General features: G+C 40.9%; 3 protein-coding genes and 1 long non-coding RNA gene across 4 annotated transcripts in view; 1 reads left to right on the plus strand and 3 right to left on the minus strand.

Moving 5' to 3' along the window:
- The window catches only part of LOC116034141 (hemicentin-1-like), a 1482957-nt gene that overhangs the window by 899099 nt on the left and 569335 nt on the right, over window positions 1-14523 (minus strand). The gene's annotated exons all lie outside the window — the stretch shown is intronic.
- LOC116034453 (Fc receptor-like protein 5) overlaps window positions 1-14523 on the minus strand; it is a 245863-nt gene that overhangs the window by 127025 nt on the left and 104315 nt on the right. The gene's annotated exons all lie outside the window — the stretch shown is intronic.
- LOC116034456 lies at window positions 2990-3438 on the plus strand. Its single transcript, XR_004101096.2, has 2 exons — window positions 2990-3110; window positions 3326-3438. It is a non-coding gene; the product is annotated as an uncharacterized LOC116034456 (long non-coding RNA).
- Window positions 4440-14523, minus strand: part of LOC118493570 (coxsackievirus and adenovirus receptor homolog) — an 11235-nt gene continuing 1151 nt past the window's right edge. The window contains exons 2-4 of the mRNA XM_035993998.1: window positions 12965-13330; window positions 4910-5269; window positions 4440-4784 (exon numbers count right to left, since the gene is read on the minus strand). Of these exons, the coding sequence (XP_035849891.1) occupies window positions 4585-4784; window positions 4910-5269; window positions 12965-13330 (926 nt within the window). The 3' untranslated portion in view covers window positions 4440-4584. The remainder of the gene's footprint in view (window positions 4785-4909; window positions 5270-12964; window positions 13331-14523) is intronic.

Genomic DNA, 14523 nt, shown 5'->3' on the forward strand with positions numbered 1-14523 from the left:
TGGGGGAACTATCTTCTAATCTAATCTCAGAGATCAGATAGATAGATTCCTGCGACTGCGTTGGTTCAAGACATCATTGTAATTATAGTTATTTGAAATGACATTAGTACTACCAGTCAAAATGTATTTCAGATATTCAACATGTTGAAGTTTTAACTACAACAATCAAAGTTGTAGATATCTGACTAGTGAGAATATCATTTTAATATAATAATTGACCCTGAAGCTCAACACCAGACCAATACAAAACTAAAATAAAATAAAGTGGACGGTCCTGAAGGACAACACAAGGGTTACATGTTGAAACTGAAATAGTCCACGCCCTCCCTGCTGCTCCCTCCCTCCTTCTGTCTCTCTCCCCCCCCCCTTCCCTTTTTGTAACAAACATTTTTCATGCAGTTAGTCAAACATAAGATCACCCTTTTAGCTGAAAAAGTTGAATACAACACTTATTTATCACAAAACCAATACTGTATAATACATTAAAATATGTGACATAATATTTATACATCAAATCCTACCATTGAACTATTCCATGTAAAACCGTAACTGTTAGTTAAACATTATTCACACTTTCATAAATCCAGTCTCATTATCAGAAGAAACTGAAATGTATTGTAAATATAAATCCATCTCTCTCTCTCTCTCTCTCTGTCTGTCTGTCTGTCTGTCTGTCTGTCTGTCTGTCTGTCTATCTATCTATCTATCTATCTATCTATCTATCTATCTATCTATCTATCTATCCATCCATCCATCCATCCATCCATCCATCCATCCATCCACCCACCCACCCACCGATCTATCTATCTATCTATCTATCTATCTATCAGTAGCAGAGATAGCGTGGGTGCTTGGGTGTGGCCGCCCCAGGGCCCCGTGCCAATCAGGGGCCCCTCAAACGCCGCCGATCTTGCGTCACTTGATGAGAACGGGGCCCAAAGTGACACATTGCAGATTATTATCTGACAGAAGCTAATTACTGCAGATGATCTCATGTTATAATAATCCAGCTCTTCTTATCAAACATATAGATAATAGAGCCATGTCAGTTATATAGCGTGGCACTGATTGAGCTCACCTGGCCTGTTCAGCACCATCGCTGTCCATCAGCTGTCTCTGTCCATCAGCTGTCTCTGTCCACCAGCTGTCTCTGTCCATCAGCCGTCTCTGTCCATCAGCCGTCTCTGTCCACCAGCTGTCTCTGTCCATCAGCTGTCTCTGTCCATCAGCCGTCTCTGTCCATCAGCCGTCTCTGTCCACCAGCCGTCTCTGTCCACCAGCTGTCTCTGTCCATCAGCTGTCTCTGTCCATCAGCTGTCTCTGTCCCTCAGCTGTCTCTGTCCATCAGCTGTCTCTGTCCACCAGCTGTCTCTGTCCACCAGCTGTCTCTGTCCACCAGCTGTCTCTGTCCATCAGCTGTCTCTGTCCACCAGCTGTCTCTGTCCACCAGCTGTCTCTGTCCACCAGCCGTCTCTGTCCATCAGCTGTCTCTGTCCATCAGCTGTCTCTGTCCATCAGCTGTCTCTGTCCGTGGTGCTGAAACATTTCTACTTGACTGGCAAACTTCTTTCTTAGTTCATCAATACTAACTTGTGTCTTTTCTTTGTGTTCTATTAGACATATAGACTTACTTGGCTCAACCAGTGACACATTATAACATGCATTCATCAGATATTTTACTGTTTGTTTTTAACGGTTACAATTTTAAAATGACTTGGTAGCAGAGGGACCCATGATGAAGCTCCGCCCCCACTGTACTGAGAGTCTAGCTCCACCCCTGCTATCTATCTATCTATCTATCTATCTATCTATCTATCAATCTATCTCAATAACATTCATACAGAGTAATATCTGAGCAACAGCCCCCCCCTGTGGTCACTTTGGTTCATTACATCAGTGAAGGATACTCATTCAGAGGGAGAGACAGGAGGTCAAAGGTCAGCCTGTGTGTGTGTGTGTGTGTGTGTGTGTATATATATCTATATAGAGGCGTTTCGTTTAATTTTACTCACTTTTATTATACATTTCATTTATTTATTTATTAGGAAATCCCCAGTTTTTGTGTGCTTTCACTTTTTAAAGTAGTTTTTAAAATCTGTAATTTTACTTTTACTTCAGTATGTTTGGTTTAAAGTATTGTACTTTGTTACATTTTACAGTTTTTTCTCTGATGCTATGGTACTATTCTCAGTATGTGGTAATATTTCACTACCTCGTGTACAAATAAACCAACAGATCATCAACAAGTTCCTCTCTACTCTGAGTACATCTGACATGTACAAAAAAACATCTGGAACAACCAGTTACACACTGAGATACACTACGGTCATACACAGAGCATGGGGGGGGGGGGGGGGTTTCTGTATTGCATGATTAAAACATGTTGTGTATATTAAATGTATATGAATGTACATATACGTATATATGTCTCTGTATGTATTAATATTTGTTCTAATAAATATTAATCAGACTCACCAGATTAACATCCATGTCAAACATTAAAACTTCTGAACTATCAGATATGGAGTCATTTGGTTTTATGTATTTAAAGTAAAAGTACTTTTGAGCGTTATTACAAAACCTCGCAGACTACACACACACACACACACACACACACACACACACACACACACACACACACACACACACACACACACACAATATGAGGTTGGACATTGGGAGCGGCTTTATTTGTGTTCAAAGAATAAAAAACACACAATCAATATATAAAAATAACAACTTGAGAATCCAAATGTTGAAAAATAAAAAAATATTTATCAGAATAAGATACAAGAATAAAACAGTTTAAGGCACATTGAGGTATCTGAATGTTATTAACTTCCATCATGTCATTATTATTTCATCCATTCATTCATATTAAATAATTATCAACAGCTTTCAAAGATCATCACTTTGGTATAGTTCACATTTCATAACATTTCCTTTAGAAACATCATGTTAATCTATTTCATAGATAATAATCCAGTTGAAGGTCTTATTTAGAGAGAGACTGGTCCTCTATGTCCCCCTGAGATATTCTGATCATCAGATGATTTTATAATTACTGATACCATGGTCTGGGTGAATACTTGATTCTGATTGGCTGCAGGGTTTTCATTAAAAATGTGTTATAGGACAGCTACTAAAGGAGTTCCAGTGAAACTGACTGTTTACTGTTCTGAATTAAAAAGCTGCGCCTGCCCAAGAATAAAGCATAAGCATGCAGGACAACATATAGTTTCACATTCAATATAGTACAAGAAAACAGAATACAATAGGCTACATAAAGTACAGATTAAGTAGGTATTACAAAGTCGGTGCAAAGTGAGGTGTAAGTAAGATGAGACGAGAGTAAGTAAAGTAAGCCAGAGTGAATATGGTAATAACACAATAAACATGAATAGACAGTTTTTAACACTGCGGGGATGTAGTGAAGAGTAAAAAAAAAAAAAAACAGTTAATGCAAATACTGGTCTGGTTAGTGATGTGGATCAGTAGTAACACAATAAACTGGAATAGAGAGACTATATAAATGCTGAAATCTAGTAGAGTCAATATACAGGTAGTGCAGAATGTGAAATTGTGTGACAACAAAGGTGGGGGGGGGGGGTATGACAGTTTAACACACGGATGAATAGGGCAAAAGAACGTAAACAGAATGGGACAGCAATGCAGGTGAAGATGTGCAAATATGCAATGGGGCGTGACAGAGCTAACGGGACGCAATAATGCAATAAGGGGGCGCAAAACAGAGCGCGACTGATGGGGGACAGTTAGCACGTACAGTGATTGGACAGGAGCTCAGACAGACGGGCTTTGAAGGCAGTTAGTGAGATAAGAGTTTTGGGTTTCAGAGTTTTTTAAAGTGCATTCCAGTCATTAGCAGCTGAGAACTGGAAGGAGTGGCGGCCAAAGGAGGTTGGCTTTTGGGTTGACCAAGGAGATGTAGCTGCTAGGTGGGTAAAGCTATAGTAACCAGTGAGCCTAGGTACAGCGGGGCTTTGCCTAGCAAGGACTCGTAGAAGAGTTGGCACCAGTGAGTTAGGGTCAGGTGTGTAACGAGGGCCAGCCGACTAATGCATAGAGTGGTGGGTGTTATGAGGGGCTCTGGTCACAAAACGTATGGCACTATGGTGGACAAGATCCAGTTGTTTTTCGGGAGAGAGTTTGAGGCACTTCTGTAAATGACATCACTGAAGTCGAGAATTGGTAAAATTGTCATTTTCACCAAAAGCGAGTTTGGCAGCGTGAGTGAAGGAGGCCCTGTTGCAGAATAGGAAACCGACATACTGTCAAATCATTTGTACTGATTACCAACTGTACACAATGTTATTGACTTTGGATCCTGAGTTATTGTTTGGGGAAAAAAAATTATATTTCGATTGTAAAACTAATTAAAATATAAACTGACGTTTTAAAAATATGCTATTTGACAAGTGACCATGGTATAAGCGGGTCAATGCCCTTCGAGGTGTCCATTGTCAGGTATTAATGGTCTTCGGCGGAGGAAACCTCACCGTCGGGCGTTAACCCTTACAAATATCAACAATATTCATAATGCATCAGAAGCTTTGTTGTGAGTTGTCAGATGAACTTATCGGCTGACGCTTCATCATCATCAGCAGCAGGAGGTCCTGATGTCTTGTTCTTATGTCTTCTATATATCAGGACACCACCCACTGCAGCAGCTACAAGAACCAGAACAACCAGAACACCTGCTGCCAGTCCAAGGAGGAGGCCTACATGAGAGGAGTTTCCATCCTTGGAGTGTCCACTGTTTGATCCTGAAGATAATAAACATCTGAGTCAGTAAATGTGTGATAGTGGAGCAGTCTTCATCCTCTCTGATGTTAGAAACTGCAGCTACAACCTGATACTCAGAAAAACTCTCTGAGAGAGACTACCTCACCTGCTGAATCTGGAACCTGCAGACGGATGATTCTGATTGGCTCAGAGTCGATGACGGATCTCTTTTTACGTCTGGAACCAGCTGGTGCAACTCGACACTCATATGTTCCAGCGTCGTGTCTGTTCACATTCTTCAGAATTAAAGACACGTCTCCGTCCTTCAGATCTCTGTCCACCAGCTCCACCCTGTCCTTAAAGGATGGATGCTGGTGGGTTGGATCCAAGTGTCCATCGCTGTAATAGAGGACGTACTCTGGGTGCTCCAGGTCAGGTCTGGTCCACTCTACAGCTATGATGTTGGACTTTGTAGCCTGACATTGCAGAGTCACATCCTGTCCAGGGCGCACTGCTACCACGAGCTCTTCTGAAAAACAATAATAAACAATAGTAATGAATAAAAGTCATGGTACTTCTAAAGCCCTCCATCAGGTGTAACACTGCAGAAGGGATGTTAATTATCAGAGATATCACAGGACTTTATTACCACGAGGTCAACTCATGAAGAAGCTCCTCACTGAGATACGTGTTGACATGACTCATCAATAGTTCAGGTCTAATCCTTCAGGAAATGTTGTTTAATATCAGATCTCATCTCTTTCATAGTCACTGTCTCTCACTCCTATTAAATCTAGTTAAATCTACTCCGTGACTACGTACGGCCCTACGCTGCAGCCTGACGTCACCTCCCAACAACTTTAACTACACGTTACAGCGCTCAGCTGTAGCTTGGTAGCGTTGCATCCCCCCCAGACTCATTTCCTGGTTCTCCTTAAACATGAAATCAAGGAGAGGGTTAACTTCTCCTGATACAGATGTCTCACCGTGGTCAGAACACACACACACACACACACACACACACACACACACACACACACACACACACACACACACACACACACACACACACACACACACACACACACACACAGGTTGTCTGTACCTTTGATAAGTTGAGACAACACCATGTGACTGAGGTTCCTACTCTACAACTGAGAGCAAAAGTCTAAAGAAGAAACTGTGTAAGGTAGAGAGGTTAACCTGTGTTATATACTGTAATCATTTATGAATCTGTAATAAATATCAAATGTTTTGATATCAGTTAAATTATCAGAAAAATAACCAGTCCTTGTTTTTATCTTGTAATATATCATGTTATGCTGGGTAGCTCTATATCACATAGTACTGCAGGCTTGCTGATGTACAAAGTCAACCAATACAATTCAAATGTTTAATTAATTAACATGTATTTTAAATATGGATAGTCACACCATTGTAGTCATTGTGCATGCAGTAGGCTGACTAAGGTAAGCAGTGATAGTTTGATCTGTTACTGTTACACGGGTCCAAGATGGCGGCGCATGTAAACATGAACGCTACTGTCTTTATGAACTATCTTTTTAATAAACTATCTGTACACTTACAAAGTTCTCAATGCTTCCGTTTACATGTAGGGACCCTCATTATGTTACCGTTGGAGTGTGGTGATATTTTGAGCCTTGTTAGTGGTATAGGATTTACCCTCGTTAGCAGCTAGCTAAGGCTAGCCGTTTTAAGGTTAGGTCTACAACATTCACCCGAACCCAGCCAGCACTAACTCCAGCACCGGGTGATAACGGTGCTAACGGCAGTAACGTCGGGGGAACAGACCGTATCGCCCCAGGCCTCCGAGTCTGGCTGGCCGCGGTGTTGTGATGAATATCTCCCCTTTAGAGGCTAACTGCTCCACTAGCTAACGTTAGCTCGCATCAATAAAACGTAATCATGTGGGGGAAACTGCAGCTATTTCACCAGAATGACATGAATAAACATTACTAACGTTGTCCATCAATCTTTTAACAATAACAGCTGATATTTACCAGAAGCTGCTTCAGACAGAAGGATCAACAGGAGCAGAAATGGAGCCATGAGATCTGACAGAGAGGTGATCTGCTGTCGTCTCTGTATCCCGACACTGTTCTCTCTGACAGTATAATATACTAATATATATATTTAGAGTATTTCCTCGACGCTAGGACTAGGGAGCAGTCGGTGGCTGTGAGGTCTTCTTGAGTCTGTGTGTTGAACTTCCGACACTACACGGTAGTGATGTTAACCGTGAACCTCCTGCTTCGAGGCATGTATCGAAGAAATGAACCAATCAGGAATGGAGCTTGGTTTTGGGATAATCACGTGACCAGTGACGTCCGACACTTCGTTTCACACACACCCCATTTTTACTTATGCAAAGTCCCAAATAGGTTTAGTTATTTATGTCATTATTTATTTATCCATGAATTCATACTAAAAATGTATTCATCTTCGACTCAAAGACATTCATGGATAATATCTGTGAAACAGTTTGGGACCCAATGATGTCCTTAACTCCACCACCAGATGTCCTCAGAGCTCTGAACCTTTTTTGATACAACTGGATTGAAAGCTTCAGTTCGCCATCACTAGCTGGCAGCTGGGTGTGTTATGACGGAGAGGGACTACAGCGCTGCACAAGGGAGGGGTAGGAGGGTAGTCTGGGGGTGTTTGAGGGAGAGGGACTACAGCGCTGCACAAGGGAGGGGTAGGAGGGTAGTCTGGGGGTGTTTGAGGGAGAGGGACTACAGCGCTGCACAAGGGAGGGGTAGGAGGGTAGTCTGGGGGTGTTTGAGGGAGAGGGAGAGGGCGGGACTAACAGCAGGTTACAGGAGGAGCTGAATCTGAAGGAGAATCTAAACCTAAAGTACTGTAGGTCTAATAATGCGTGTTCCGGATAATTAAAGATGAATGCCCAAAACTATTTCATCAGCAGGAAAGAGTTTTATTCAATTCACAACTATAGTTAGTCTCTGATGGGGATACAGGTTAACAACGTTAACTACCTCTAACCAGCGGCACAGGCGGACGCGTACCTAGGCTATATATTCGTCATGACTCATTTTGTACCCACCACTTTTTTGGAAAACCTCGAGCTCAATTAGTTAAAATAAATAAAGTTCATAACACATATAATTCTTGAGCGACAGATGCCAACAAATCCACAACAATCTCTATCCTCACAGAGCAGCACAGACGCAGCAGTTCTCCTCCCGAGCTGCTCCTCCTCTCACTACACTGCCTGTCTGTCTGACACACTGCCTGTCTGTCTGACATAACGCTTAACGTGAAGAAAACAAGCTTAACGTGGTTTAATGTACCTAAACAACGATCACCACATTTCTCATGGCCATATCTTGTCATGAACACTTAAGCTTGTCAAAAAAACTAAACCGAAATCCAACGATTATCAGTTATCTCACATTAACGTTTATTCTTCATTAAGTAACAAGCTTAACCTGGTTTAATGTACCTAAACAACGATCACCACATTTCTCTCTCATATTTAACTCATAACCACTGAAAACTGTCAAAAAAATCGAACCAGAAATGTGATGATTGATCGTTGTTTAGGTAGGCTGAGAAAGATACAGAACATGAACATGAACCTGAACGCATCTCTGTCTCCAGCACATTTCAGACTAAACTGACTCCATGGTCACAGGCCTTAACACTCTGCTCCTACTCTCCCTGAACACAACATAATAATAACACATTTAAGAATACAACCAAGACCATGAAACAATAAACTAGTAATGAATAAACATTACTAACGTTGTCCATCAATCTTTCCACAATAACAGCTGATATTTACCAGAAGCTGCTTCAGTCAGAAGGATCAACAGGAGCAGAAATGGAGCCATGAGATCTGACAGAGAGGTGATCTGCTGTCGTCTCTGTATCCCGACACTGTTCTCTCTGACAGTATAATATACTAATATATATTTAGAGTATTTCCTCGACGCTAGGACTAGGGAGCAGTCGGTGGCTGTGAGGTCTTCTTGAGTCTGTGTATTGAACTTCCGACACTACACGGAGGACACAAGTTTACTGCACAAGGGAGGGAGAGGATAACAGACTGTATATAAGGGGATGGCAGTCTGGTTTGCATTTACATGAGAGGGCGGGACTTACAGGAGGACAGCTGCGTCATCTGAAGGAGAATCTAAATCTAAAGGACTGTAGGTCTAATAATGTAATAATGTGTGCGGGTTAATTAAAGATGAATGCCCAAAACTATTTTATCAGCAGGAAAGAGTTTTATTCAATTCACAACTATAGTTAGTCTCTGATGGGGATACAGGTTAACAACGTTAACTACCTCTAAACACTCTGCTCCAGCTCCCTCTTAATACAACATAATAATAACACATTTAAGGATACAACCAAGACCATCAAACTAACAATATACACCCTAACACCCAGAGACTAAGACCCGTACTGGGCTAGAGATAGTCAGACGAGCCTCACCGCGTCCGCGGACCTTCATACACAGAACAAACACACGGTCACACACTTCATACTCAACCGTGTTCACAGTTCACACACCACACCACACCACTTTAACTAACATTATACACACCACACCACTTTAACTAACATTATACACACCACACCACTTTAACTAACATTATACACATAACAGGAACACACATACCATTAATGAAGACTTAGTGTCCGAGAGGAAGAGACATCCAACAAACCGCAGTTTACTGCTCCAAAATGGCGACGACGAACTGTGCTCAAATACATCAGGCTCGTTGCAAATAAACTGCGCCTCGCCTTAAAGTAGACGAGGGGGGGGGGACCGCTCTCAGTCACCAGCTGATTCCAGCAGCCTTCAGACTGAACAGGAAGTCACAAAAACACTGTGGTCCGATTCTGATTTAATAAAATGTTCTCAGACCATATATCAGCTGGTACACAGTCTCTAGTTGTTTTAAAATGCTCTACATGTGATCTGTTGCTGATTTTAACTAACAACAGACTGTAGATGATCTGTAATCACGTGGATGATGTAATCCTGTATAGTTCCTAACACACGCAGCGCTGTCATGTTCTACTATGGGACTGACAGCATTGATTGCTATATTGAATGGTAAATATAAATAAAAACACATACCCATGTACTTGTTTGATTGTTATTGCATATTTGTAAATGCCAGTTGTACATTTGGAGTGGTAGGGTGACAACTGACAGCTATAGATACGTTTTTAAATTTAGGAGGAAAACTTCACGTCCCTGTTAGCATGAGTAGCACTAGGCTACTGGCTTGTATTGTCCTTCGTGTCACGGGGGCTTGTTTAGTTTATTTACATGTTGTATTAGCCTGTCCAAACGCGTTTGTTCCGACATGTCTGCCCCCCCCCCCCCGTGCCAGTTCACGTTAAATGACATCACACAGTATGTGGGGTCACCGGGGGACCCGAAGCTCAACGCCAGGCCGATGCAAAAACGTGAAAAATAAACTAACGTATTCATAGAACACATGGTGAACTACAACCATTAGCTATATCCATTATTACAGCTAGCTACATTACAACCATTAGCTATATCTATTATTACAGCTAGCTACATTACAACCATTAGCTATATCCATTATTACAGCTAGCTACATTACAACCATTAGCTATATCCATTATTACAGCTAGCTACATTACAACCATTAGCTATATCTATTATAACAGCTAGCTACATGAGCTCGGGAGAACAGTCATGTGAGCGGGCGGGCGCAGTCCCGCGGCTCTGCTCGCGTCCACTATGCGCGTTCATCATGACAAATTTAAAGTTCTGGATTCGCTTCTAGTGAATGTTAAAAATGTTAAAAACGTAACGTTTTAAACAAGGACCCTTTCAGTGTTCGGGTGGTAAGTTGATATACCCAGAAACAAATTATCCGCTGAAATATAGACGTTTCTTTCGTCATGCAAAGTCTCTGTGAAGTCTTTCTGGGCCATGGGGGGCAGTACCACCGTTATCCGCTAAGCCCATGGTGGCTTTTAAACATGGCGCTCTTCCTGGAGGCTTGGGGTAAACCCTGTCGAAGTGCAGCAGTTAAACTCCGCTCCACTCTGTCTTTCTCTATCACTCTGAAACCCTTCTCCTGTCTCTCCCCCCCCCCCCTTCAGTTCTGCATGTAACAAGCATTTTTCATGCAGTTAGTCAAACATAAGATCACCCTTTTAGCTGAAAAAGTTGAATACAACACTTATTTATCACAAAACCAATACTGTATAATACATTAAAATATGTGACATAATATTTATACATCAAATCCTACCATTGAACTATTCCATGTAAAACCGTAACTGTTAGTTAAACATTATTCACACTTTCATAAATCCAGTCTCATTATCAGAAGAAACTGAAATGTATTGTAAATATAAATCCATCAACACATTTACATTTTCTCTTAACAAGACGACATCTTTCTATAAGACTAATTAAAATAATACATGAATAAAATATATATATATATATATATATATATATATATATATATATATATATATATATATATATATATATATATATATATATGTGTATGTATTGGTAATTGTTCTAATAATTAATCACAGATTAATATTCATGTCAAACATTAAAACTTGTGTCGATATTAAAACAATCTGCCTTTTTTTAATTAAAGAACATTTGAACTGATATACATTTGACTTTTATCTGAACTATCAAATATGGAGTCATTTAGTTTTATGTATTTAAAGTAAAAGTACTTTGAGCGTTGTTCTAAAACCTGTCAGACTCTCCATGCAGCTGTCCAGACCGAGGTTGAGATATATCTCTCATCTCCCCGACCGCTCTGACTGAGACAATCATCAAACTAGTGTGAGAGTGGTTGTGAAATCCTGGACATGTTGGACAAAGGTGTCTTCAGCTGACACCAGAGACCTCCATCAGATTCAGATCTTAGTCTCTCAGGATCACATCCTTCCCCCAGTCTCTGCTCCTCCTCTACACATTTAACATATTCAGATATTCATACAACACACACAATAAGAATAATAAACAAGAATAAAAACACACAACAATGAAAATATAAAAGTAACAACTGGAGAATCCAAATGTAGAAAAATAAAGTATTTATTAAAATAAGATAAGAGTAAAACAGTTTAAGGCACATTAATGTATCTGAATGTTAAAACTGAGTTATTAACTTCCATCATGTCTCTGATCATTATTATTTCATCCATTCATTCATATTAAATAATTATCAACTGATTTCAAAGATCATCACTTTGGTATAGTTCACATTTCATAACATTTCCTTTAGAAAACATCATGTTAATAATACTTAAATGATTAATAAATCCAGTTTAATGTCTTATTTAGAGACAGACTGGTCCTCTATGTCCCCCTGAGATATTCTGATCATCAGATGATTTTATAATTACAATAACAACAATATTCACAATATCATCAACTCCTCAGTTTAAACTGTTCAATGTTAGTTGATATTAAATCATCAGCTGAAAATATAACACTTAGCAACACGAGTCTTTATATGTCCGAGCAGAAAACAATCATTTAAATTCCCTCCATATAAATGTATTATTACCAAAACACCAAACAGAAGACATGATGAAGATCTCTCTACACCTGATTAGAAGATATTTGGGGGGGGCTCCGTCTGCTGATATTTACAACTAAACAAACATCATTTCCTGTTAAAAGCTTGCTGAGATACAGCTCAGAGTTGAGTAGATTATTGTTACATTCAGATACATACATAATATTATCACATTTAATATGTTTAATGGAGCAAAGTATTTTTGTGTATTACTGCTGAGTTGATATTATCTGAACATCTCTGTGATGGGGGGGCAAACAGACCAAATAGCAGATGTGCACATGACCTCACACCTACAGAAGTAAGAGGTCAGATGAACTGATCAGCTGATGCTTCATCATCATCAGCAGGTTGTCCTGATCTCTTCTTCTTATGTCTTTTATATATCAGGACACCAACCACTGCAGCAGCTACAAGAACCAGAACAGCTGCTGCCAGTCCAAGGAGGAGGCCTACATGAGAGGAGTTTCCATCCTCAGAGTGTCCGCTGTTAGAACCTGAAGATAATAAAACATATGAGTCAGTAAATGTGTGATAGTGGAGCAGTCTTCATCCTCTCTGATGTTAGAAACTGCAGCTACAACCTGATACTCAGAAAAACTCTCTGAGAGAGACTACCTCACCTGGATCTGGAACCTGCAGATAGACGGTTCTGATGAGTCTGATGGTGCTGATTGGGTCACAAGATCTCTTTTTACGTCTTGAACTACCTGATGCAACTCCACACTCGTATGTCCCGTTGTCGATGCTGCTCACATTCTTCAGAGTTAAAGACACGTCTCCGTCCTTCAGATCTCTGTCCACCAGCTCCACCCTGTCCTTAAAGGATGGATGCTGGCAAGTTGGATCCAGGTGTCCGTCGCTGCAATAAAGGACGATATCTGGCTCCAGGTCAGGTCTGCTCCACTTTACAGCTCTGATGGAGGAATCATCAGCCTGACATGGCAGAATGACATCATCTCCAGGATTCACTGTTACCTCAATCAGGTCTGAAAAACAATAATAAACTACTATTAATAATAAAAAGTCATGTTGTTTCACTAATCTAACTACTGCGGTCCTCCATAATCTGTGTCACGACGCTGGTTAACAACTAGTTCAGTCAACCCAGGGTTTCCCAATCCAGCGACGCTCGCACGTTCACATAAAAGAGGCGGTGTTTGCACAGCACGACCAATCACAAACATCTACCAGTCAGGGGCGGATCTACCGGGGTGGCATAGGGTGGCAAATGCCACCCTAAAAGAAAGCCTTGCCACCCCTGCTGCCACCCCAGTTGGCAGCAATGAATTAAAAGTTATGGCAAATTTGACAATTTATGAGCGCGAATCTCCAATGTCCGACTGCAGTGAATGCAGCACGAGATGACGCCAGAGCAGCAAGAGCCTGATTTGTTTGGAAAACTGAGTGGCGCGAAGCGAGGGAGCCAGGAGTCGTTAGGAAAGGAGACACAGGAGGAAAGATGTCAAAACAGATTAACTATGTATCAAGAAATGAAATTATAATGAAAGAACAGTGCTAGCATAGTTGCGATGCTGATTTTGAGATGATAAAAATCAGGTTGAAGAACATTATTTTGCTAACTATACATATAATGTTACTTAGGTCTGACGGTTGTTCTGTGTAAAGTCGGCTACAAAAGCTAATATTGATTCAACGTCTGTCAAGGAAAACATTGTAAAATTACTTTTAATCTTACAGAAATGAAGAGGAAAGGTAGCATATGTAGTTTTTTCTCACCAAAGAGAAAGGCGAGAGAAATAGAAAATGAACAACTGAGCAAGGTAGACGGAGAAGATGAGGTGGAAGGAGAGAGAGAAGAGGTGGAAGGAGAGAGAGAAGAGATGGAAGGAGAGAGAGAAGAGGTGAAAGGAGAGAGAGAAGATGAAGACGAGGTGGAGAGAAAAGGGCAACAGAAAGGTGACAGAGAGAGAATACAAGGCCAAGGCGACCAGGGACAGGAGGAGGTGGAGAACACCACAGCGGTGAAGATATGGAGGGAGAGCATCACCAAGATGAGGAGGGAGAAAGAGAGAGACGAGATACCGTGCAGGGCTCAGACAGTGAAAGGGAAAGGAGAGAGCTGGGCCATCACCGAGCTCCAGTCGAGCTGGTCCACATGGTATGGAAACTGTTGCTGCATATATACTAAGTTACATATGAATAAGAACAACATCAAATA

This window comes from Sander lucioperca, chromosome 17 (genome assembly GCF_008315115.2).
Source record: "Sander lucioperca isolate FBNREF2018 chromosome 17, SLUC_FBN_1.2, whole genome shotgun sequence".
Taxonomy (NCBI): Eukaryota; Metazoa; Chordata; class Actinopteri; order Perciformes; family Percidae; genus Sander; species Sander lucioperca.